The sequence below is a fragment of the Phyllobates terribilis genome, unplaced genomic scaffold (genome assembly GCF_046119375.1).
Source record: "Phyllobates terribilis strain yellow unplaced genomic scaffold, ASM4611937v1 Scaffold_5__5_contigs__length_657084704, whole genome shotgun sequence".
NCBI lineage: Eukaryota > Metazoa > Chordata > Amphibia > Anura > Dendrobatidae > Phyllobates > Phyllobates terribilis.
In genome coordinates this window covers 547,366,539-547,393,683 of record NW_027362765.1, presented here as the reverse complement: position 1 = coordinate 547,393,683, position 27,145 = coordinate 547,366,539, and the positions used below count along the sequence as shown (strand labels likewise).

The window sequence follows — 27,145 nt, the reverse complement described above, 5'->3', positions numbered from 1 at the left end:
AACAGTCAAAAGACTTGGACACCAGTCGACCTGTTCGAGATTGCATTACAGAGGTAGATATCTGCTAAAGGCACAAAAACGTGTTCTACAGTATATAACATAGTCTACTCTAACCATACAAGGGCGTTACTCGGAAAAGATCTAAGGAACATTTTTTTCTAGACTTTTCCGACAAAGTCAGGAGTCAACATGAAGCATCCTCACCCAGGCCCTAGTGTCTGGAGAAGTCAAATAGCCCCTCATTCCAAAAGGAAGCGGAATAACTAGCACTTGGGGGATGGGGGTCCAGTTACACACGTGGTCAAAATTGTTGGTAACCCTCATTTAATGAAAGAAAGACCCACAATGGTCGCAGAAATAACTTGAATCTGACAAAAGTAATAATAAATTAAAAATCTATGAAAATGAACAAATGAAAGTCAGTCATTGCTTTTAAACGCTGCTTCCTCAGAATTTTAAAAAAAATTAAACTCATGAAATGGGCCTGGACAGAAATGATGGTGCCCCTGAAAATAATGTGACAAAGGGACATGTTAAATCAAGTTGTGTCCACTAATTAGCATCACAGGGGTCTACAATCTTGTAATCAGTCAGTGGGCCTGTATATAGGGCTACAGATACTCACTGTGCTGTTTGGTGACATGGTGTGTACCACACTTAACGTGGACCAGAGGAAGCAAAGGAAAGAGTTGTCTCAGGAGATTAGAAAGAAAATTATAGACAAGCAGGTTAAAGGTAAATAAGGTTATAAGACTATCTCCAAGCAGCTTGATGTTTCTGTGACTACAGTTGCACATATTATTCAGAAATTTAAGATCCATGGGACTGTAGCCAACCGCCCTGGACGCGGCCGCAGGAGGAAAATTGATGACAAATCAAAGAGACTGATAATACGAATGGTACCAAAAGAGCCCAGGATAACTTTTAAAGAGATTAAAGGTGAACTTCAAGCTCAAGGAACATCAGTGTCAGATCGCACCATCCGTCGTTGTTTGATCCAAAGTGGACTTCATGGGAGATGACCAAGGAGAGCACCATTGTTGAAAAAAAATCATGAAAAAAACAGACTGGAATTTGCCAAACTACATGTTGACAAGCCAAAAAGCTTCTGAGAGAATGTCCTCTGGACAGATGAGACAAAAATGGAAGTTTTTGGCAAGACACATCAGCTCTATGTTCACAGACGGAAAAATGAAGCATATCAAAAAAAGAACGCTGTCCCTACTTTGAGGCTGTGTTATGTTCTGGGGCTGCTTTGCTGCATCTGGCACAGGGTGTCTTGAATGTGTGCAGGGTACAATGAAATCTCAAGACTATCAAGGGATTCTAGAGAGAAATGTGTTGCCCAGTGTCAGAAAGCTTGGTCTCAGTCGCAGGTCATGAGTTTTGCAACAGGATAATGACCCAAAACACACAGCTAAAACACCCAAGAATGGCTAAGAGGAAAACAGTGCACTATTCTGAAGTGGCCTTCTATGAGCCCTGACCTAAATCCTATGGAGCATCTTTGGAAACAGCTGAAACATGCCTTCTGGAAAAAGCAACCTTCAAACACGAGTCAACTGGAGCAGTTTGCTCATGAGGCGTGTGCCAAAATACCTGTTGAGAGGTGCAGAAGTCTCATTGACAGTTACAGGAATCGTTTGATTGCAGTGATTGCCTCAAAAGGTTGTTCAACAAAATATTAAGAGTACCATCATTTCTGTCCAGGCCTATTTCATGAGTTTAATTTTTTTAAACACTCTGTGGAAGCAGGGTTGAAAAGCAATGACTGACTTTCATTTGTCCATTTCCATAGATTTTTAATTTATTATTACTTTTGTCAGATTCAAGTTATTTCTGTGACCATTGTGGGTTTTTCTTTCATTAAACGAGGGGTACCAACAAGTTTGACCACATGTGTATATATTTGGCACTGGAGTCCATATGGCTGTACATCAATCAAGTCCTTGCAGCTGATCATACAAGTTGACTGCTCCCCATAAAGAAATTAATATTAAAGGCAGTAAGGTGAATTATTTTCATGTGTTTTGCCCATTTTTTAATTATATGGCCTGATCTCTCATGAAGAGAAATGCAGAATTCTGGATAGTACCTTTACAAATTGGCCAGTGAGCTGTGCTTTTCCAAAAAACCAAGTGTCTAAACACGTATTGTTGTAATCATTATTTTTACACGGATAACACATTTTGTGGTATAGAACCCCTTTTCACATCCAAATAGATATACATTCAGATAATCAAATACCCCACATTTTTATACTCCAATATCTATATGCGTGTCTATATACAATAATTGCTTATATACGTGTTTTTATTGGGAAAGGTGCAGCAGCCTGGTTCATTTTTCATGGTAACTATTCACTTTTTTACATTTCTCCTCATGCAATCCGGAGTATTTAGTAATGGCTATCTCTTTTCATATACAGTCATGGCCGAAAGTGTTGGCACCCTTGAAATTACATAGTAACATATTAACATAGTTTTTAAGGTTGAAGGAAGACTAAGTCCATTGTTCCAGAAAATGAAGTATTTCTCCCAGAAAAGTATTGCAATTACACGTTTTATTTTATACGTGTTTTTTTTTTACTTTGTGAGTATAGTAACAACACGACAAAACACAGAAAAAAAGGCAAATTGACATAATTTCACACAAAACCTCAAAAATGTGTGGGATAAAATTGTTGGCACCCTAAACTTAATATTTAGTTGCACACCCTTTGGAACAAATAGCTGCAAGAAATCGCTTCCTGTAACCATCAACAAGCTTCTTGCACCTCTCAATTGGAATTTTGGATTACTGTTATTTTGCAAATTGCTCCAGGTCTCTCATATTTGAAGGATGCCTTTCCCAACAGCAATTATAAGATCTCTCCACAGGTGTTCAGTGGGACTTACTGTAGATCCAGAATTTTTGCTGGCCACTTCAGAACCCTCCAGCACTTTGTTTCCATCCAGTTCTGGGTGCTTCTTGAAGTATGTTTGGGGTCATTGTCCTGCTGGAAGACCCATCACCTAGGACGCAAACCCAGCTTTCTAACACTGGGCACTAAGTTGTGACCCAAAAGCCTTTGGTAATCTTCTGCTATGCGCTTCACAGAGGGACCCAGCAAGACCAGCACCAAACCAGCAAAGGCGCAGTCACAGATGCACTTGGCACAAGCTGCCCAGGTAGGCGAGCCCTTGAGGGCCAGGCATACTCTTCACCCAGCTGCCAGTAAATGGAAGGGGGACTTTGGCAGAGCCCTTCCCAGGCCTGCTGTCACCGGGTGCTTAGTCTAGGACCAGGTGAGTACCTCTGCAAGAACCCCAGGAAATGAAACCAGAAGAGAGAATGAGAAAACCCCTGAAAAGATAGCAAAACCAAATACTAGCACCACTCACCACCAAGCACATAGGGAACTATAACGTGCAATAAACAGCAAAGGACTGAGCAGGGAGCAGGGTTAAATAGCCCGCCTAATGATCAGGTGTTGATTACCTCCTAATCATCCCCAGACAGCCACTCCCTTCTAGCTTCAGTAGCAGACTGAACATAATCCCACCACTGCTCAGTATCAGACAAAACAGCGTCCTGCGTCCTCACGCATCCTACAACACCAAAACGCGATGCACCACAAGATTGGCACCTTTTCCCTGCATGCATAGTAGCTCCGCCTCTAGGATCAAGACAATGGCGGCGCTTGCGACTGGAGTAGTGTAGCATCGGACCTGCTCCATTCCCAGGTGGGAGCACAGAGCCACGATTCATAACATCTTTACTTTTCATGATGCCTTGCACACAGTCAAGGCACCCAGTGCCAGAGGCAGCAAAAGAACCCCAAAACATCTTTGAACCATATTTTACTGTAGGTACTGTGTTCTTTTGTTTTTAGGCAACATTCCATTTTTGGTAAACAGTAGAATGAAGTACTTTAACAAAAAGATTTTTCTTGGTCTCATCTGTCCACAAGATGCTTTCCCATAAGGATTTTGGCTTACTCACGTACATTTTGTCAAACTGCAGTCTAGCTTTTTTATATCTCTGCGTCAGCAGTGGGGTCGTCCTGGGTCTCCTGCCATAGCGTTTCGTTTCATTCCAATGTTGATGGCTAATTTGCGCTGACTTTGATGCACTCTGAGCCTGCAGGACAGCTTGAATATCTTTGGAACTTGATTGGGACTGCTTATCCACTATCCGGACTAACCTGCATTGCAGCCTTTCATCAATTTTCTCTGCCGTCCATGTCCAGGGAGATTAGCTACAGTGGCATGGGTTGTAATCTTCTTGATTATGTTGCATTCCATGGAAAAAAGAACATCAAGATCTCTGGAGATGGCCTTGTCACCTTGAGATTTTTGATATTTTTCAACAATTTTGGTTCTCAAGTCCTCAGACAGTTCTCTTCTCCTCTTTCTGTTCTCCATGCTTAGTGTGGCACACGCAATGCAAAGATTGAGTCAACTTCTCCCCTTTTTGTCTGGTTTCAAGTGTGATTTTTAGATTGCCCACACCTGTTACTTGCCACAGGTGAGTTTGAACGAGCATCACATGCTTGAAACAAAGTTGTTTATCCACAATTTTGGAAAGGTGCCAACAATTTTGTCTGGACCATTTTTGGGGTTTTGTGTGAAATTATGTCCAATTTGCCCTTATTTTCTGTTTTTTTGCATTTTTCCAGTACACACAAAGGAAATAACCATATGTATAACAAAACATGTGTCATTGCAATAATTTTCTGGAAGAAATACTTTATTTTCTGGAACAATTTCAAGGGTATCAACACTTTTGGCAATAACTGTTTGCCTTCAAGCTATTTTGTCAATATACACTGCTTAAAAAAATAAAGGGAACACTTAAACAACAGAATATAACTCGAAGTAAATCAAACTTCTGTGAAATCAAACTGTCCACTTAGGAAGCAACACTGATTGACAATCAATTTCACATGCTGTTGTGCAAATGGAATAGACAATAGATGGAAATTATTGGCAATTTTCAAGACACCCTCAATAAAGGAGTGGCTCTGCAGGTGGGGACCACAGACCACATCTCAGTACCAATGCTTTCTGGCTGATGTTTTGGTCACTTTTGAATGTTGGTTGTGCTTTCACACTCATGGTAGCATGAGACGGACTCTACAACCCACAGAAGTTGCTCAGATAGTGCAGCTCATCCAGGATGGCACATCAATGCGAGCTGTGGCAACAAGGTTTGCTGTATCTGTCAGCGTAGTGTCCAGAGGCTGGAGGCGCTACCAGGAGACAGGCCAGTACACCAGGAGATGTGGAGGGGGCCGTAGGAGGGCAACAACCCAGCAGCAGGACCGCTACCTCCGCCTTTGTGCAAGGAGGAACAGGAGGAGCACTGCCAGAGCCCTGCAAAATGAACTCCAGCAGGCCACAAATGTGCATGTGTCTGCACAAATGTTTAGAAACCGACTCCATGAGGGTGGTATGAGGGCCCGACGTCCACAGATAGGGGTTGTGCTCACAGCCCAACATCGTGCTGGACGCTTGGCATTTGCCACAGAACACCAGGATTGGCAAAGTCGCCACTGGCGCCCTGTGCTCTTCACAGATGAAAGCAGGTTCACACTGAGCACATGTGGCAGACGTGACAGAGTCTGGAGATGCCGTGGAGAGCAATCTGCTGCCTGCAACGTCCTTCAGCATGACCGGTTTGGCAGTGGGTCAGTAATGGTGTGGGGTGGCATTTCTTTGGAGGGCCGCACAGCCCTCCATGTGCTCGCCAGAGGTAGCCTGACTGCCATTAGGTACCGAGATGAGATCCTCAGACCCCTTGTGAGACCATATGCTGGTGCGGTTGGCCCTGGGTTCCTCCTAATGCAGGACATTGCCAGACCTCATGTGGCTGGAGTGTGTCAGCCATTCCTGCAAGATGAAGGCATTGAAGCTATGAACTGGCCCGTCTGTTCCCCAGACATGAATCCAATTGAGCACATCTGAGACATCATGTTTCACTCCATCCACCAACGTCACGTTGCACCACAGACTGTCCAGGAGTTGGCGGATGCTTTAGTCCAGGTCTGGGAGGTGATCCCACAGGAGACCATCCATAACCTCATCAGGAGCATGCCCAGGCATTGTAGGGAGGTCATACAGGCACGTGGAGGCCACTCACAATACTGAGCCCCATTTTGACTTGTTTTAAGGACATTACATCAAAGTTGGATCAGCCTGTAGTGTGTTTTTCCACTTTAATTTTGAGGGTAACTCCAAATCCAGGCCTCCATTGGTTAATAAATTTGATTTCCATTGATGATTTTTGTGTGATTTTGTTGTCAGCACATTCAACTTTGTACAGAACAAAGTATTCAATGAGAATATTTCATTCATACAGATCTAGGATGTGTTATTTGAGTGTTCCCTTTATTTTTTGAGCAGTGTACAACTGAAAAAGGTGAGCACCTTTCATTTGGGATTAAAAAGCAGGTATAACCATAATAAACAATCACACAAAGATCCTGTCATGTCCTCTGTGTCTTATGTTCATTCTTGGTGATAAATTACACCTTGCAGTAGGATTTCTACTGCCATAGTGAACAAGTTACACTTATTTAAAAATAAATTATTAAATATTTTGTTATGAATATCTAGCATAGAAAATATATTTTTGTATTTTTTGTTTCCTAAATAATGCCCTCTGTCTTTTATTGAAAGCTAAAGTTCATTTATTTTCCCGTTTTGTTTTAAATATATTTAGCGCATTGATTGAATGCTTATGTTTCATGCTTTTCTTTTTCAAAGTACACAAAATAGGCTAAATAGCAGTTTAATAACGCATTAAATTAATTTTTATTTTTGTCCAGCTCAGACCTCATTAATTTTTCTCCTAATTATGTTTTCATCTCTATACCAACATTAACTAAGAAAGTATTTTTTATTACATTCTGTCTATTTTAAGGACATGAAATTGTTTGCAACGTGTTTTGTTACAGTGTTATGCTGATTATATTTGCACAATGGCATAATATAATTCATATTTCTGCACAGTTTATTATAAGCTCCTATCTCAACTCCAAGACGTTCTTATCATTGCTGTTGTAGAATAGTTATGTTTTTTTTGTAAACAGAGGACAATTAAATACCTTACATTTATTTTACAGTTTTGTACCAATTTAATAGATTCAAGCGACATCCATTGACAGTCACCGGGACAGAATATATTCTGACTAAATAACTAAACTCAAAACAATTGTTCATGCAACATTCATAATCCATATTTTTTACCTACATCATAATATATTCTTCTTTTGTTTGTTTTCTATTGTGTCCAATTGTTATCAGCTCTTGCAAATTTTATTTATAACATTTATGAATTTTTGTAATTGTATTTTTTGGATGAATAAAAAACACTCAATAGGAATATATTTGCAAAGTTTGAAAATATGTTATGTGGAGACAGGGATATAATGCAAAGAACTTAAGCATCAGTTTATCAACAGCCAGTACCCAATAATAATTTCAAGCTTGTGCCCCAAAAAGCAATTATTGGAAAATCATGGCTTTTCAGGATATTTCTAAAACATTTAGTTGAATCTCCAGTTCTAGCAGTTAACCTCTTCTTTGGAACATTCATCTTTAAAAATCGAAAGCTGAAAAATAAATAAAAAAATAAGTTATAATTCCTCCTTTAACACACTCATGTCTCTAGGACTATCCTAAGGCACATTAATGTTATGTAGTTATATACAAATTCCAAATTCCACAGGCTATTCTAGAGATCATATAGGTGGCAATATATTTAGCCTTTTGGTAAGGGGAGTGAAGAGATGATCTTGTTTGGTTAACTCATTTACCTAAAAGTAACACACAAGCACTTTGAAGCATATGCTGAAAAGAACACTCTGCATACAGTGAAGCATGGTGGCGGCTCAGTGAAGTTCTGAGGCAGCTTTGCTTCCTCTGTCACTGGAAGCTTACAGTGTGCGGAAGGCAATATGTATTCAATCAAGTATTGGGATATACTAGGAGAAATTATTGTTATTATTAGAAAGCATAATTTCTTCTGTGATTGGACTTTCCAGCAGGACAATGATCCCAAGCAGGCCAATGATCCTTCCACTGAAAGAAGTCCTGGAAGAATCTAGAGTGTCCTGACTTGAAGCCCCCAGAAAATCTTTGCTAGGATTTCAAGAAATCATTTGCAACACATAAATCCAAGAATATTTGTGAACCAGAGGCAATTGCTTATGAGAAATGGGCTACGTTTCTTTAGGAATGCTGTCAAAAGCTGGTGTCTATTTTCAGCAGTTCATGACAGCCAAAAGGGCTCAACTGAGTAGTAAAAACCCTTGTTATGAGAGGTTGGATAATTCAGAGGCTGCAGTAGTCATTAAAATTGTCATTTTGTGTAGAATTTGGAAAAAACAACTTGTTATTTTAGTTTTGCTGGAGTCATTTATATTGTTTTTGGTTTACTGCAAACAGCAGAAAGTTAATACATTTGGAAAATAAAGCTAATTTTCAAAAAAAGGGTTGAACAATTTTGACTGTAGATGTACAGTACAGACCAAAAGTTTGGACACACCTTCTCATTGAAAGATTTTTCTGTATTTTCATGACTATGAAAATTGTACATTCACACTGAAGGCATCAAAACTATGAATCAACACATGTGGAATTATATACTTGACAAAAAAGTGTGAAACAACTGAAAATATGTCTTACATTCTAGGTTCTTCAAAGTAGCCACCTTTTGCTTTGATGACTGCTTTGCACACTCTTGGCATTCTCTTGATGAGCTTCAAGAGGTAGTCACCGGAAATGGTCTTCCAATAATCTTGAAGGAGTTCCCAGAGATGCTTAGCACTTGTTGGTCCCTTTGCATTCACTCTGTGGTCCAACTCACCCCAAACCATCTCGATTGGGTTCAGGTCTGGTGACTGTGGAGGCCAGGTCATCTGGCGTAGCACCCCATCACTCTCCTTCTTGGTCAAATAGCCCTTACACAGCCTGGAGGTGTGTTTGGGTTCATTGTCCTGTTGAAAAATAAATGATGGTCCAACTAAACGCAAACCGGATGGAATAGCATGCCACTGCAAGATACTGTGGTAGCCATGCTGGTTCAGTATGCCTTCAAATTTGAATAAATCCCCAACAGTGTCACCAGCAAAGCACCCCCACACCATCACACCTCCTCCTCCATGCTTCACGGTGGGAACCAGGCATGTAGAGTCCATCCGTTCACCTTTTCTGCATCGCACAAAGACACGGTGGTTGGAACCAAAGATCTCAAATTTGGACTCATCAGACCAAAGTACAGATTTCCACTGGTCTAATGTCCATTCCTTGTGTTCTTTATCCCAAACAAGTCTCTTCTGCTTGTTGCCTGTCCTTAGCAGTGGTTTCCTAGCAGCTATTTTACCATTAAGGCCTGCTGCACAAAGTCTCCTCTTAACAGTTGTTGAAGAGATGTGTCTGCTGCTACAACTCTGTGTGGGATTGACCTGGTCTCTAATCTGAGCTGCTGTTGACCTGCGATTTCAGAGGCTGGTGACTCGGATAAACTTATCCTCAGAAGCAGAGGTAACTCTTGGTCTTCCTTTCCTGGGGCGGTCCTCATGTGAGCCAGTTTCTTTGTAGCGCTTGATGGTTTTTGCAACTGCACTTGGGGACACTTTCAAAGTTTTCCCAATTTTTCGCACTGACTGACCTTCATTTCTTAAAGTAATGATGGCCACTCGTTTTTCTTTACTTCGAATTTGTATTATGGCAAGAAAAAAGCAGCTAACAGTCTATTCAGTAGGACTATCAGCTGTGTATCCACCTGACTTCTGCACAACACAACCGATGGTCCCAACCCCATTTATAAGGCAAGAAATCCCACTTATTAAACCTGACAGGGCACACCTGTGAAGTGAAAACCATTTCTGGTGACTACCTCTTGAAGCTCATCAAGAGAATGCCAAGAGTGTGCAAACCAGTCATCAAAGCAAAAGGTGCCTACTTTGAAGAACCTAGAATATAAGACATATTTTCAGTTGTTTCACACTTTTTTGTTAAGTATATAATTCCACATGTGTTAATTCATAGTTTTGATGCCTTCAGTGTGAATGTACAATTTTCATAGTCATGAAAATACAGAAAAATCTTTAAATGAGAAGGTGTGTCCAAACTTTTGGTCTGTATTGTACACGGAAAATCGCTATAAAGGACTAATACTTTTGTTTTTCACAAACTTAACCTGGATATACTGGATATCTGTTGGCAGAGTGGGAAACACTTCCCCACTTTTTTTGGTCATGTCCTCAAATACAACATTTCTGGTTAGAGGTTAGATTCTTAAATTCTGGAAATTTTGAGTATCCAGATCCTTCTGAGTCACTAATATTATCTTTTCAATTTACCCCCATTTAAGCCCATAGGCACAAGACTGCCAGGTGACACTTCACATTTTGACTTCAGCAAGATGCCTGAGTAGCCTGGAAGCAGAAGCCACAGTAACCTCCATTTGAATTAACATTGTATTCTAGAATAAAAGATTGCAACATTAAATATCTACAGTCATTACCTAAAGTGTTGGCACCCTTAAAAATTATTGCAATTACATTTTCTGTTATACACATGTTTAGTTTCTTTGTATGTATTTGAACAACACAAAAAAAACAGAGAAAAAAAAGGTAAATTGGACATAATTTCACACAAAACCCCCAAAATAGACAAGATAAAATTGTTGCACATTTCCAAAATTGTGGGTAAACAACTTTGTTTCAATCATGTGAAAATCACACCTGAAACCAGATAAAAAGTGGAGAAGTTGACTCAATCTTTGCATTGTGTGTCTGTGTGTGCCACACTAAGCGTGAAGAACAGAAAGAGGAGAAGAGACTTGTCAAATGTCAAAATTTACAACAAAATTGTATAAATCTTGCCACAAAGAAAATAACACAGCAGAGATATCAAATTTTGTGTGGTCTTTAATACCACATATTGCTTGGTCTGAAATAAATTGAAGGGGTTCTGCAAGAATATAATAAAATGGCCCCTGTCACATAATTCAAACAGCAGCCCTGCCTAGTCATGTGCCAAGGCGGGCTGCAGTCTGAGAAAACACAGGTACCAAGACTTCTGTCTCAACTTATGGAGAGCAGTATCATAACCACACACATATACACATCGGTGAGCTGTTTATGTGTGTGACAGGGGAAGAAATATATCTTCACCTTGGCTGACTGAGCAGGGAGGACTGAGGCTGAAGAAGAATAATCATTTGTCCTCAGTCAGCAAAAAGATTTATTTCTTCTCTTGTCACACACTTCTCCTTAGCTCACGGAGATATGTATGTGTGCTTACAATACATAGGTCGCAGGAGCAGTGTTTCTTCAGAAAGCAGCCCATCCTGACTTGTGACTAGGATGAGCTGTTATTTGTATTATGTGATGGGGCCATTTTAGTACATTCTTAGAGAACCCCTTTTAGGACAAACTTGTTAGCAAGGAGGTAGCTGGAGGATATTTCACACTGCCATGAATAAGCAGTTACCATCATCTGTGGATTTAAAATAATTACATTATAATTGCCACATTGTACAATTTACGTTATAGTTTATATTCAGCATTATTGTATTTATCTAGGATTCTATAGTAATGCACTATAAAGTCTATCACATATTTGCTTACAGAAAATTCCACATCCATTCATACTCATTTAAAACACATGGCTTGCTTACACTGTAAAATAAATGAGCCATTTTAAGAGCTTGCAAACACCCACATACGAGGCAGAACCATTTGGACTGGATTTATAATCCTGGAGACGAAAATTAATTAAAGTTTTTCTTTCAGCTGCGATAAAACAAACAAACCATTTTAGGTTCTCAGTATTTTATGGCTCCTAATAGCTAAACATAATAAAATGTAAAAGCTTAGATATTTACATAATACAATATACAAATAATAATGTAAATTCACAAAAAAAACTTGAATTTTTAGTCTGGTTGCACTTTCCACTGATAAAATTTACTTAATTCTATCTTTTGTGCTACATAATTTCCATTATTTTATTTGAAATGCTACCAGATTTGTCAAATGTTTTGATTTTTACTTCTGAAAATATTTTTCTAAGGATTAATAAATTAAATTCAATATATAAGAGTGATCAAAATCATATCTTGAATAATTTGGTTTGATACATCTATATTTATTTTAGAGACACATGTAATAAACCACTAAAAAGTGGACGCTTCACAGTAGCCAGCATGAATGACTGCGAGTATCATGGCGGGTCTGATGATTGTATTCTGCTATGTTGAACTTTTAAAGGGAACCTGTCAAGTGAATAAACGCTGTTAATGTGCAGGTTATTAGCATCCTGAACCCGCCCGCACTTAGAACCCAAGTAAATTAATTTTCTGTCTGTGTATAGAAAGCGGCGGCCGTAACCGCACCCTGGCACTGACTGATAGCTCACTGATCATTGGGGCAGGCTGACCATCAGTGCCAGGTGCATGGATATAGCTCTGTATACACTTAGCAGTGACTGAACCCGTTCAGTAATTTGCAGCCTAATCCTCCTTTTAGATTTTTCTCTTGTGGGATTGTCTCTTCCAGTAATATAGGCTGGATGTTTGGTCTGTGTGTATCTGAAGTGCAGTTTTCTTTATTTCTAGTTCATCTTACACTACACTTGCTTTCATGTATCAGCACAGCTCCAGTACTGTAATTTCCTCTCCATGTGCTTTTATCCTTATTTGTAGCCTGAAAAAATGGTACCAGTGTCATCATTGTTTTGAATCTGTATGCAATCAGTGTTTTGGTCGATTTTACCATCAGTGTGTCATCAGTGTTTTTCACTGGATAAATAAATGACAAAGTTTCTCCTATCCTTTTCAATGTTAAATATGGACAGCCCAAGGATGGCACATGGATGCCATCCATACATTGTACGTATATGTCACAGACCCATAGACTTGCATTTGCACTTTTCATCCGTGATACTGGATATATAGAATACATACATGGAAAACGGAAGCCTGAATGAGGACTTAGTTTCATTAGTGTTTTTTTTCAGAGTTTCATCAGATGTTTATCAGACTGTCAATTAATTTCCATCAGAGGTTGGTCATTTTTTTTTTTCAGTTTTTCTCAAATAGGAAAAATTAAGTTTACCTCCTTCTCCTATCTAGTCGTCTATGAAAAGTGGCCAACGCTTGGATGCTATCCGAGTGCTTTCCAATTTTTTTTCACAGACCCATATACTTGCATTGCCGATTTTAATCCAACACTTAGATCATTATTGGACATGTCTCCCCAATTCTGCACAGTTTGGTCTTCAAAAAAAATATACATATGAACTGCCCCATAAACAATACTAGGTACAATTTCTCCCCAGAAAACCACAAATAGCACTTATAGGCAGAAAACGGACTTCTGAATGAGCCCTTACAGCAATATTTAACCTACAGTCATGGCCAAAAGTATTGAGAATGAGACAAATAGTAATTTTTCCAAAGTTTACTGCTTCATTTTTTGTAATGGCAATTTGCATATACTCCTGAATGTCAAAGAGTGATCAGTTTAACAGCAATTACTGTACTTGCAAAGTCAATATTTGCCCAGAAAATGAACTTTAACCCCCAAAACACATTTCAACATCATTGCAGTCCTGCCTTAAAAGGAGCAGCTAACATCGTTTTAGTGATTGATCCATTAACACAGGTGTGGGTGTTGATGAGGACAAGGCTGGCGATCAATCAGTCATGATTAAGTAAGAATGACATCACTGGACACTTTAAAAGGAGGCTGGTTCTTGGTATCATTGTTTCTCTTCAGTTAACCATGGTTATCTCTAAAGAAACACGTGCAGCCATCATTGCACTGCACAAAAATGGCATAACAGGGAAGAGTATCGCAGCTACAAAGATTGCACCTCAGTCAACAATCTATCGCATCATCAAGAACTTCAAGGAGAGAGCTTCCATTGTTGTCAAAAAGGCTCCAGGGCGCCCAAGAAAGACCAGCAAGCGCCAGGACCGTATCTTAAAAGTGTTTCAGCTGCGGGATGGGACTACCAGCAGTGCCGAGCTTGCTCAGGAAAGGCAACAGGCTGGTGTGAGTGCTTCTGCACGCACTGTGAGGCGGAGACTCTTTGAGCAAGGGCTGGTTTCAAGGAGGGCAGCAAAGAAGACACTTCTCACCAGAAAAAACATCAGGGACCGACTGATATTCTGCAAAAGGTACAGGGAGTGGACTGCTGAGGACTGGGGCAAAGTCATTTTCTCTGATGAATCCCCTTTTCGATTGTTTGGGACATCTGGAAAACAGCTTATTCGGAGAAGAAGAGGTGAGCGCTACCACCAGTCTTGTCTCATGCCAATTGTAAAGCATCCTGAAACCATTCATGTGTGGGGTTGCTTCTCAGCCAAGGGAATCGGCTCACTCACAGTCTTGCCTAAAAACACAGCCATGAATAAAGAATGGTACCAGAATGTCCTCCAAGAGCAACTTCTCCCAACCGTCCAAGAGCAGTTTGGCACCCAATAATGCCTTTTCCAGCATGATGGAGCACCTTGCCATAAAGCAAAGGTGATAACTAAATGGCTCATGGAACAAAACATAGAGATTTTGGGTCCATGGCCTGGAAACTCCCCAGATCTCAATCCCATTGAGAACTTGTGGTCAATCATCAAGAGACGGGTGGACAAACAAAAACCAACAAATTCTGGCAAAATGCAAGCATTGATTATGCAAGAATGGACTGCTATCAGTCAGGATTTGGTCCAAAAGTTGATTGAGAGCATGCCAGGGAGAATTACAGAGGTCTTGAAGAAGAAGGGGCAACACTGCAAATATTGACTTGCTGCATTAACTCATTCTAACTGTCAATATAACCTATTGGTACTCATAATATGATTGCAATTATATTTCTGCATGTGATATAAACATCAGACAAACACTAATAAAAACCAGAGGCCAGCAGATCATGTGAAAAGATCATTTTGGTGTCATTCTCAAAACTTTTGGCCATGACTGTATATTTATAGATTGTTGTTTTTTTATTTTTGTTTTGTTTTCCTTACTTCTAAGTTGTAACCCCTTAACAACCACAGTAATGCTTTTTCACGGCGGCAGTTAAGAGCACTTATTCCTCAGCGCCGTGAAAATGCATCGCTGAGGAATAAGGCTGTAGCGTCCCCCAGAGTTGGAAATCCTCTGGGGTCTTAGTTACCGGGGATAGCTGAGACTCTGGAGAATATGATCAGGACCGGTTTTTCCGGTCCCCTGTCACGTGATCGCCACTATTCACCGAATAGCGGCAATCACAAAAAAAAAAGTGTGCCCACGGTCTGCAATGATTTCTCTCTCCTCTGACATGATATGCATGTCAGAGGAGGGAGAAATGAAGCCCCCCGAGAGTCCCGGTACCTCCGCCGTCCTGCAATCTCCCCCTGATGGTCCCCTGGCTGCCCGGCCCAGTAAAAAAGAAATTTGTGGGCACATGCGCAGTGCGCAACCCGAGATCTGCCCGGCAAAAACAGGGAATTTTCCCTATTGGTTCATTTTGATCACTGTAATAAACCATATCACAGTGATCAAAATAAAAAAAAAATAAAGCCTAGGGTTCAGATTAGGGTTGTTGTTAGCACAGGGTTAGGGTTAAGGCAGGGCCGGCGTCAGCACCCGGCGCACCCGGGCAAATGCAGGGGCCCTGAGCAGGCAGAGGGGCCCACTAGCGGTCGCGCACCCCGCTGGGCTATGGGCGGAGGAGAGCGGTGTCAGCGCCCGCCCTTCTCCTCCGCTTGCTCAGGGCCCCAGCAGCTGGATACTTACCTCTCCCCGTGCCTCCGCAGATCCGCTTTCTTCCTGCTCTGCGCTCCCTGTGACATCTCAGGTCAGAGGGCGCGGTGACGTCTTTACACCGCGCCCTCCCCTGAGCCATCACAGGGAGCGCTGAGCGGGACAACGCCGACAACGCTGGAGTTCGGACCCGAGCAGCAGGCAGCGGGCAGCAGGCAGCAGGTGAGGAGAAGGGAGGTGAGTATTTGATTTTTTTTTTTAATGTATGGAGGCATGGGGCAGTATAAAGAGGGGGGGGCATCCTCCATGGAGCATTATAAAGAGAGGGGGGGTATCCTGCATGGGGCATTATAAAGAGAGGGGGGGACATCCTGCATGGGGCATTATAAAGAGGGGTGGTGACATCCTGCATGGGGCATTATAAAGAGAGGGGGGGACATCCTGCATGGGGCATTATAAAGAGGGGTGGTGACATCCTGCATGGGGCATTATAAAGAGAGGGGGGGACATCCTGCATGGGGCATTATATGGGGGGGAGGGACATCCTGCATAGGGCAGTATAAAGAGAGGGGGGGTGACATCCTGCATGGGGCATTATAAAGAGGGGTGGTGACATCCTGCATGGGGCATTATAAAGAGAGGGGGGGACATCCTGCACGGGGCATTATATGGGGGGGAGGGACATCCTGCATGGGGCAGTATAAAGAGAGGGGGGTACATCCTGCATGGGGCATTATAAAGAAAGGGGGGGACATCCTGCATGGGGCATTATAAAGAGAGGGGGGGGCATCCTGCATGGGGCATTATAAAGAGAGGGGGGGACATCCTGCATGGGGCATTATAAAGAGAGGGGGGGCATACTGCATGGGGCATTATAAAGAGAGGGGGGGCATCCTGCATGGGGCATTATAAAGAGGGGGGGCATCCTGCATGGGGCATTATAAAGAGGGGGATGGTGACATCCTGCATGGGGCATTATAAAGAGAGGTGGGGACATCCTGCATGGGGCATTATAAAGAGAGGGGGGACATCCTGCATGGGGCATTATAAAGAGAGGGGGGGACATCCTGCATGGGGCATTATAAAGAGGGGGGGCATCCTGCATGGGGCATTATAAAGAGAGGGGGGGACATCCTGCATGGGGCATTATAAGGTGGGGAACAGCCTACATGGGGCATTATAAAGGGGGGGGCAGCCTGCATAGTGCATTATGTGGGGGGGAACAGCCTGCATGGAGCATTAAAAGGGGGGGGCTGTATGGGGCATTATGTGGGGGGTAACAGCCTGCATGGAGCATTATAAGGGGGGGGACAGCCTGTATGGGGCATTATGTGGGGGGTAACAGCCTGCATGCAGCATTATATGGGGGCCAGTATCCTGTATGGAGCATTATAAGGGGACCGGTATCCTGTATGGAGCGTTATAAAGGGACCGGTATCCTGTATGGAGCGTTATATGGGGGCCAGTATCCTGTATGGAGTTGTATAAGGGGACCAGTATCCTGTATGGAGCGTTATATGGGGGCCAGTATCCTGTATGGAGCTTTATAAGGGGACCAGTATCCTGTATGGAGCGTTATATGGGGGCCAGTATTCTGTATGGAGCCTTATATGGGGGCCAGTATTCCGTATGGAGCCTTATATGGAGGCCAGTATTCCGTATGGAGGCTTATATGGGGGCCAGTATTCTGTATGGAGCCTTATATGGGGGCCAGTATTCCGTATGGAGCCTTATATGGGGCCAGTATTCCGTATGGAGCCTTATATGGGGGCCAGTATTCCGTATGGAGCCTTATATGGGGGCCAGTATTCCGTATGGAGCCTTATATGGGGGCCAGTGTTCCGTATGGAGCCTTATATGGGGGTCAGTATTCCGCATGGAGCCTTATATGGGGGCCAGTATTCCGTATGGGGCCTTATATGGGGGCCAGTATTCCGTATGGGGCCTTATATGGGGGCCAGTATTCCGTATGGAGCCTTATATGGGGGCCAGTATTCCGTATGGAGCCTTATATGCGGGTCAGTATTCCGCATGGAGCCTTATATGGGGGCCAGTATTCCGTATGGAGCCTTATATGGGGGCCAGTATTCCGTATGGAGCCTTATATGGGGGCCAGTATTCCGTATGGAGCCTTATATGGGGGTCAGTATTCCGCATGGAGCCTTATATGGGGGCCAGTATTCCGTATGGAGCCTTATATGGGGGCCAGTATTCCGTATGGAGCCTTATATGGGGGCCAGTATTCCGTATGGGGCCTTATATGGGGGCCAGTATTCCGTATGAAGCGTTATATGGGGGCCAGTATTCCGTATGGAGCCTTATATGGGGGCCAGTATTCTGTGTGGAGCGATTCACCGGTTTCTGAGCTATTGTAGAATTTACAATAGATATCACTCATGTAATGTAAGAAGTGAAATCTTTGCATTGTACTATATATATATATATATATATATATATATATATATATATATATATACAGTACAGACCAAAAGTTTGGACACACCTTCTCATTTAAAGATTTTTCTGTATTTTCATGAGTATGAAAATTGTACCTTCACACTGAAGGCATCAAAACTATGAATTAACACATGTGGAATTATATACTTAACAAAAAAGTGTGAAACAACTGAAAATATGTCTTATATTCTAGGGTCTTCAAAGTAGCCACCTTTTGCTTTGATGACTGCTTTGCACACTCTTGGCATTCTCTTGATGAGCTTCAAGAGGTAGACACCAGAAATGGTTTTCACTTCTCAGGTGTGCCCTCTCAGGTTTAATAAGTGGGATTTCTTGCCTTTTAAATGGGGTTGGGACCATCAGTTGTGTTGTGCAGAAGTCTGGTGGATACACAGCTCATAGTCCTATTGAATAGACTGTTAGAATTTGTATTATGGCAAGAAAAAAGCAGCTAAGTAAAGAAAAATGAGTGGCCATCTTTACTTTAAGAAATGAAGGTCAGTCAGTGCGAAAAATTGGGAAATCTTTGAATGTGTCCCCAAGTTCAGTTGCAAAAACCATCAAGCGCTACAAAGAAACTGGCTCACATGAGGACCGCCCCAGGAAAGGAAGACCAAGAGTCACCTCTGCTTCTGAAGATAAGTTTATCCGAGTCACCAGCCTCAGAAATCGCAGGTTAACAGCAGCTCAGATTAGAGACCAAGTCAATGCCACACAGAGTTCTAGCAGCAGACACATCTCTACAACAACTGTTAAGAGGAGACTTAGTGCAGCAGGCCTTCATGGTAAAATAGCTGCTAGGAAACCACTGCTAAGGACAGGCAACAAGCAGAAGAGACTTGTTTGGGCTAAAGAACACAAGGAATGGACATTAGACCAGTGAAAATCTGTGCTTTGGTCTGATGAATACAAATTTGAGATCTTTAGTTGCAACCACCGTGTCTTTGTGCGACGCAGAAAAAATGAACGGATGGACTCTACATGCCTGGTTCCCACTTTGAAGCATGGAGGAGGAGGTGTGATGGTGTGGGGGTGCTTTGCTGGTGACACTGTTGGGGATTTATTAAAAATTGAAGGCATACTGAACCAGCATGGCTACCACAGCATCTTGCAGCAGCATGCTATTCCATCCGGTTTGCGTTTAGTTGGACCATCATTTATTTTTCAACAGGACAATTACCGCAAACACACCTCCAGGCTGTGTAAGGGCTATTTGACCAAGAAGGAGAGTGATGGGGTGATACGCCAGATGACCTGGCCTCCACAGTCACCAGACCTGAACCCAATCGAGATGGTTTGGGATGAGCTGGACTGCAGAGTGAAGGCAAAAGGGCCAACAAATGCTAAGCATATCTGGGAACTCCTTCAAGATTGTTGGAAGACCATTTCCGGTGACTGCCTCTTGAAGCTCATCAAGAGAAGGCCAAGAGTGTGCAAAACAGTCATCAAAGCAAAAGGTGGCTACTTTGAAGAACCTAGAATATAAGACATATTTTCAGTTGTTTCACACTTTTTTGTTAAGTATCTAATTCCACATGTGTTAATTCATAGTTTTGATTCCTTCAGTGTGAATGTACAATTTTCATAGTAATGAAAATACAGAAAAATCATTAAATGAGAAGATGTGTCCAAACTTTTGGTCTGTACTGTATATATATATATATATATATATATATATTTCTCCGCCGTATCTCTGCATCATGAATCGTGGTATGTGTTAAAGGGGCCCACTGAGACTCTTTCGCCCGGGGCCCAGAAAAACCTGGAGCCAGCCCTGGGTTAAGGTTTGGGTTAGCCTATGGTTAGGGCTAGGGTTAGGGTTAGCCCAGGGTTAGGGTTGGGGTTAGGGTTAGCCCAGGGTTATTGTTAGGGTTAGCCCAGGGTTAGGATTAGGGTTAGGGTTAGCCCAGGGTTAGGGTTCGGGTTGTGTATTTTTTCAAAAGTAAAGAAAAAAAATGATGACGATATGGTGACTAGTGTAGAGCACAAGTGCTTGCTACTTGAGTTTGCATTGGGTAATCGGGTATGCACCGAGTATCGCGGGTGCTTGAGTGACATGCTCGAGTCCTCGTCCCGCATGTTTTGAGGTTGTTAGACAGCTAAAAAAAACACGCGGGGATTGCCTGCCGTACACAAGCAATCCCTGTATGTTTTTTTTTGGTTGTCTAACAACCGTGAAACGTGGGACAGGCAATTGCGTATCCATGATACTTGGTGCATACCCGAGTACCCAATACAAACTCAAGTAGCGAGCACTTACACTCTAAACTAATGACAACTTATTCAATATGATGACCTAATGTTCTCAAATTCTGTCGTACCTCTGGGTTCAAAATGTACACTATACCCTTTGATTAAATCCTTCCGGGGTCTAGTTTCCAAAATGGAGTCAATTGTGGGGGGGTTTCCACTATGTAGGCACATCAGGCGCTCCCGAAATGCGATATGGTGTCCGCTCTTGATTCCAGCCAATTTTGCGTTCAAAAAGTCACACAGTACTCCTTCCCTTCCGAACCCTGCCGTGTGCCCAAGCAGTGGTTTTCCCTCATATATTGGGTATCGGATTACTCAGGACAGATTGTACAACAAGTTTCATTTTGAAATTTCTCCTGTTACCCTTATAAAAATGCAAAACTGGGACCTGAAAACCATTTTTGTGGGGAAAATGTGAAAATTTTATTTTCACGGCTCCATGTTATAAACTTCTGTGAAGCACCTGGGGGTTCAAGATGCTCACCACACATCTAGATAAGTTCCCTGAGGGATCTAACTTCCAAAATGGGGTCACTTGTGGGGGGTTTCCACTGTTTACGCACATCAAGAGCTCCCCAAACCTAACATGGCGTCCGCTAATTATTCAAGCAAATTTTACATTCAAAAAGTCAAATGGTGCTCCTTCCCTTCCGAACCCTGCCGTGTGCCCAAACAGTGGTTTTCCCCCACATATGGGGTATCGGCTTACTCAGGAGAAATTGGACAACAAATTTTTGGCCCATTTTCTCTTGTTAACATTGAAAAAATTAAAAATTTGGGTCCGGAAGTAAAAATTTGTGTGAAAAAAGTTAAATGTTCATTTTTTCCTTCCACATTCCATTAATTCCTGTGAAGCACGTGAAGGGTTAATAAACTTCTTGAATGTGGTTTTGAGCACCTTGAGGGGTGCAGTTTTTAGAATGGTGTCACTTTTTGGTATTTTCTGTCATGTAAACCCCTCAAAGTCACTTCAAATGTTATGTAGTCCCTGAAAAAAATGTTTTTGTAAATTTTGTTGAAAAATGAAAAATCGCTGATCAACTTTTAACCCTTATAATTTCCTAACAAAAAAATTTTGGTCCCAAAATTGTTCTGCTGTAAAGTAGACATGTGGGAAATGTTATGTATTAACTATTTTGTGAGACATCTCTCTCTGATTTAAGGACTTAAAAATTCAAAGTTTAAAAATTGCTAAATTTTCAACATTTTTGTCAAATTTCCATTTTTTTCACAAATAAACGCAAGTCATATCGAAAAAAATTTACCACTATCATGAAGTACAATATGTTACGAAAAAACAATCTCGGAATCAGTGGGATCCGTTGAAGCGTTGCAAAGGTATAAAGTGACAGTGGTTAGAATTGTAAAATTTGGCTTGGTCATTAAGTACATAATTGGCTCCGTCTTTAAGTTTTATCTTTTATTGGTATAATGTTTTATCCTATTTCTCTTTCTAGCACATGGCTTTCACATGGGTTTATTGCACATAATTTCTCAATTTGTTAATCTGTTATGTCATGTTCTTTCATCAGGTGGTAGCTATTGATCCAGACCTTGCTGAAAATGGCACACTGGTGTACAGCATCAACCCTTCAAACAAGTTTTATACCCTAAATAGTACAACAGGAAAAATCCGTACTACTGGTGTAGTATTAGACAGGGAGAACCCAAATCCACAAGAAGCAGAAATGATGAGGAGAATTGTTATTTCTGTGACAGACCGTGAGTATTCAAGACTCAGTCCAGATGTTGGCTGAACATAGTGATTATGTTATAATGACTACCCACAGTTGCAACCATAATGATAATTCAGAACATAAAGGTCTCGATTCTTCATTGACTTTGCTTCTTTTTTTCTAGCCTTAAACTTGATTCTAATATAGACTTTTATTTTTGCACCTTTTTATGAGTTAACATTACATGGTTTCGTCATTTTTTTGTTTGACATTGTGTGAGTGGTTTACCTCACCCCAAAAAAGTTTAATTTATCATTTGCAACTTTTCAAAATGTGGCACAATTTTTGCACAATTGTACTCCGGTACCCTATGGAGTAACAAATCTGTTTGTTTGTTTTTTTGCACAGTTGAAGACTAACATGCGCAAATTGAAATGATATTGTGACTTTTTATTCTATGGAGGTGCAAAAAAGGTGAAAGAAAGAAAAAGAGTATCTTTGATTTTGTGCAGAATTTAATAAACACTTGTGCGACATTTTGAAGAGTTTGGCGCCAAAACTGCAAACTATACTATGCGATGAAAAAGAAGTCACTTAAAAAAAAAACAGCAAATGATGGATCAAAGCCAGAATCTATTAATATTTTTGACAATCCATATACATGCAGTTCAGTTATATTAAGGGTATGTGCCCACGATGCAGAAATGAAGCAGAAAATGTCTGCAGCATTTCTGCATGTTCTTGACAGTCAAAAAACTCTTGCGGATTTTACACGCGTTTTTGCAGCGTTTTTACATGCGGATTTGACTTACGTTTTTCAAATGCATTGGAACCTCAAATCCACATGCAGAAACGCACAAATAATGGACATGCTGCGGATTTTTCCGCAAGGAAAATCCGCTGCGGAAAAATCCGCAGCATGGGCACAGAACATGCAGATTTTCATTGGGGATCATGAGGCACGGATTACCAAGCGTTTTGCAAGCATTTACGCTGTGGAAAATCCGCATCAAAAACGCTTGAAAAAACGCATAGTGGGCACGCAGCCTAAAGGGGTTGACCACTTTATCTTTACTTTGTCGGGGGTGATATTGTGGTGTTGCACATAGGAAGCTGTTTTTCAGTTGGAGGAGACTGATTGACAGGACTGGACACAAGTTCCTCCAAGTGCCATTCTAAAAACAGAAAAGATGTGCTGTCTAAGGCCACGGCCCCACTATCAGTATTTGGTCAGTATTCGTTCGGTATTTTTTCTCAGGAGTAGGAGCCAAAACCAGGTGAGGAACAATCAGAGGAAAGGTATAATAGAAACAAGTCACCAATTCTGCATTTATCACCCACTCCTAGTTTTGGTTCCCACTCCTGAGAAAAAATACTGTCCGGATACTGACCAAATACTGATAGTGGGGCGGTAGCCTAATAGGAAGACTGCACCAACAAGCGAGCAGCACTTCACACAGGAGGCGACATTGTAATACATACTGTATATACAATAAAGTGTCACAAGACAATGTCCCCAACACATTTGTCACAGAGTATTTTAAGGCAGAAAAATATGACTTGGTTTTCAAAAGAAATCCATGTCAGGAATCCGTTCCATTTTTGATGATGTTTTCAGATCTGTTGTAATTTTGGAAGAGGTTATTTTCAATTCGATTTTGAAGAGGTTTTTGAAATGATATTTTCTCCACCTGATTTTGTAGCATTTAGACTTGACATTGTCAGTTTCTAGCTGATTCCACAAGAAATCCACATGAAAGAAATGACTTTTACTTTTTTCTTGATGAGGTTTTCAAAATCTTGGATAAAAATGAGCTCTTAAAGATTCGCTATATGAACTGCAATGGGGTTTTGAAATTGAAAACAATAGGACGGTAATCAAAGAGTATTCGTAATGTTGATCTTAAAACCAAGTCACTTGAAAATCCATGTAAAAACATTTAAAGAGAATCTACCAGAACCCCAAACACTATTAATCTGCAAATATGGGATTAAGTTGCAAGTTAACCAATGGTGTCTAGTCTCCTTACTTAATCCCTTTGCAACATCCACCCTATATGTGAGCCCACCCCCTATCCAAAAGATCGTGACTGTGTATTACAGCCTGGGATTATTAACCTGTTAAATGCTGCTGTCAACTCTGACAGCGACATTTAACATGCACCGGCAGGGGGTTGTGTCATTCCATGAATCCATCAGCGCAGCCGTTACATGATCACGGGGCGCTGATCGGCTGCTATGGCAGCCAGGGGTCTACTGAAAACCCATGTGCTTGTCATTATGGAGCTCCCTTGAATCCTTATCTGTGGCCGGGCTTCAGTGGAGACCGTGATTCTTACTTTATGCAGTGAAGCTGTGGCATCACAGTATATAGCACAAACAATTAGAAGATCGGAGCTGCAAGACACCTAAGAGGACCAACAGGAACAGTAAAAAGTGCAAATAAAATGTTTAAAAATTATAAAAATATAAAAAAAAAAATAAGTTTAAATCACCCCACTTTTGCCCCATTAATAAGATATTAAAAAAATACACATGTGGTTTTGCTGCTTCCAGAAAAGTCCAATCTATCAAAATATATCAATAATTAACCTGATGGGTAAAAGCTGTAAATGAAAAAAGTGAACGCCAAAATTACATTTTTTTGTTGCTGCAATTTCACCAAAAATGCTATAACAAACGATAAAAATGTCACATCTATCCAAAAAATTATATCAATAAAAATGTTGTCTCGTCCCGCAAAAAAATGAGTCCTCACAAAGCTCCATCGACAAAAAAATAAAAACGTTATGGGTCTTTGAAAATGACGACACAACCCAAAAATGTTTTTTTTAATAAACTTCAGATTTTTTTTTACCACAAAAATAATACAAAAAGCTGTACTGGTATTTTCGTAATTGTACTGATGATTATAATCATATTGGATGGTAATTTTTACCGCAAAATGTATACCTTAATAACAATTCCCTAAAAATAATGTAATGTCATAATTGCTTTTTTTTCACATTTTCTACCTACTTGGAATTTTTTCCTGTTTTCCAGTATACTATGTGGTAAAATTTATGGTGTCATTCAAAATTACAACTTATCCCTCATAAAATAAGCATTCACATGATTATGTGAACAGAAAAATAAAAGAGTTATGGCTCTGTGAAGAAAGAGGAAAATACTAAAACGGAAAAACGGAAATTGGCCCCGTCATGAAGGAGTTAAAGTGCGGCTACTGAAAGAAATGCACTTTTTTTCTCCTGTGAGCTGCAGACTTTTTAGTCAGAGGCATGCTGGAGATGCCAGAGAGGCTCCAGTCACCGTTCACAGTGGCCAGCGGCTGCAAGCACACCGTAGCATTTTGATTGACAGCTCACTGTGCATCACATCTGTGTGAGCTGTCAATCAAAGTGCCAGGGTGTGCTTACAGTCGCCACTCAACACTACTGTGTATGGTATGCCTCTATGACTGAAAGCCGGAAGCTCCTGGAAGGAAGTACACTTCATTCCTTCATGCCTTCTGTAAGGCTGCCAGACAATATTGGAACACTATTAACTTGCAGATTTACCCTATATCTGCCGATTAATAGTGTTTGGAACATGATAGGTTCCCGTTAGGATACATCCCAAAAGGCAAATATGAAATGGACTGTTTGCTCTGTATTATAGTAGCAGCGCAAAAAAAATCCCACACAAATTTACTTGACAGGTCAATTTATGCAGCAATTGTTACCCCAGACTTCTGTGTTTTTCCCGCTATATAAATTTCTCAGCAGATCCGGTATTGTGGCAGTGTGCCCTAAAGCAAATATTGAGTCTTGTTTAGCTGCAGTTTCTAAGTATAAAATCAACAATAACAACACCGTGCTGTCCTAACCTGTGATGATTCAGCACGCACAGACTTTTCTCTGCTCTCACTTTACAGGTTATAAATGTAATCTCATCTTTACTTGGCAGGTGGAAGACCTCCGCTCCGTGCCACAAGCAGTGCGACAGTTTTTGTAAATTTGCTGGATCTTAATGATAATGACCCTACATTTCAGAATTTGCCATTCATCGCAGAGATCCTGGAGGGAACGCCTGCCGGAGCATCTGTATTCCAGGTAATCATGTCTGTATGTTCCAAAGAACTAAATATTTCTGTTGCAGTGAAAAATGAATGCAAGTCTGCAAGAGATCAAAAAACAGACCTGCTGTAGCTGACATGAATTTAAAGACCATTTTTCTTACCTGCACTGTATTTTTAAATTTTAAACTGCTCATTTAGAATAATTAGATGAATGTACATTCCTCAACATTGAAATTGTAACACCGAGAAAAAACTCGTGGAATTATGGAAACCACAGGATAAATAGACATGTTACTGATCTGCAAATGGTGAAAAAATGGAAACAAAATTTTCAAAACGTCTCAATTTATTCAGTATGGAGTATGAGCGCCACTTGCAGAAATCCCCGCCCTTACAGCCTTGGCTGCTATTAATGAGGTTATTAATGGTTGTCTGAAGAAAATGCTGCCATATTAAATGCACTTAGGTAAATCATCAATATCCGCTGCTAGCAGCTCCTTTTTAGAACTACCAATAAATGGCATGTCACATGTGCTCAATATGAGACAAGTCCAGAGATGCTGAAGGTCATATTTGTGTCACGCAAGGTGTGGGAAAGACTAAGCGCAACATGAAGGGAAGAGGGGGAGGAAGCCCAAACACTAGGGAGAGGGGGAGTGGAGACCCCTAGGCATATCTAATATCACCCTGCCTACCCTACCATCCCTATATAGATTCCACACCTATCGCCGAGCAGGATCCTAAGCCCTGGATGTCCCTAGAGCTTGGCCCTAGATAGTGAGGAGAAGGGGTGAGCACTGGTCAGGCCCCACTACAAACTAAAGACAACAAAGGTAGACAAGAAAAGGGGATAAACTTAGCTTGAGCAGACACCAGCAGAGTAACGCCAACTGTCCTCCAAGGGCATCAGAGAAGAAGCTAGCCGACTGCTAATGCTCCAAGCCTGCACAAAGTTACATAGAA

The 27,145-nt window shown here is 41.2% G+C and overlaps 1 protein-coding gene across 2 annotated transcripts in view; it reads left to right on the top strand.

The window, feature by feature from the left end:
* CDH23 (cadherin related 23) overlaps nucleotides 1-27,145 on the top strand; it is a 1,802,240-nt gene that overhangs the window by 1,278,647 nt on the left and 496,448 nt on the right. For both annotated transcript variants that reach the window (XM_073685852.1, XM_073685853.1), the window contains exons 22-23: nucleotides 21,982-22,171; nucleotides 26,071-26,216. In XM_073685852.1, coding sequence (XP_073541953.1) covers nucleotides 21,982-22,171; nucleotides 26,071-26,216 — 336 coding nt within the window. The remainder of the gene's footprint in view (nucleotides 1-21,981; nucleotides 22,172-26,070; nucleotides 26,217-27,145) is intronic.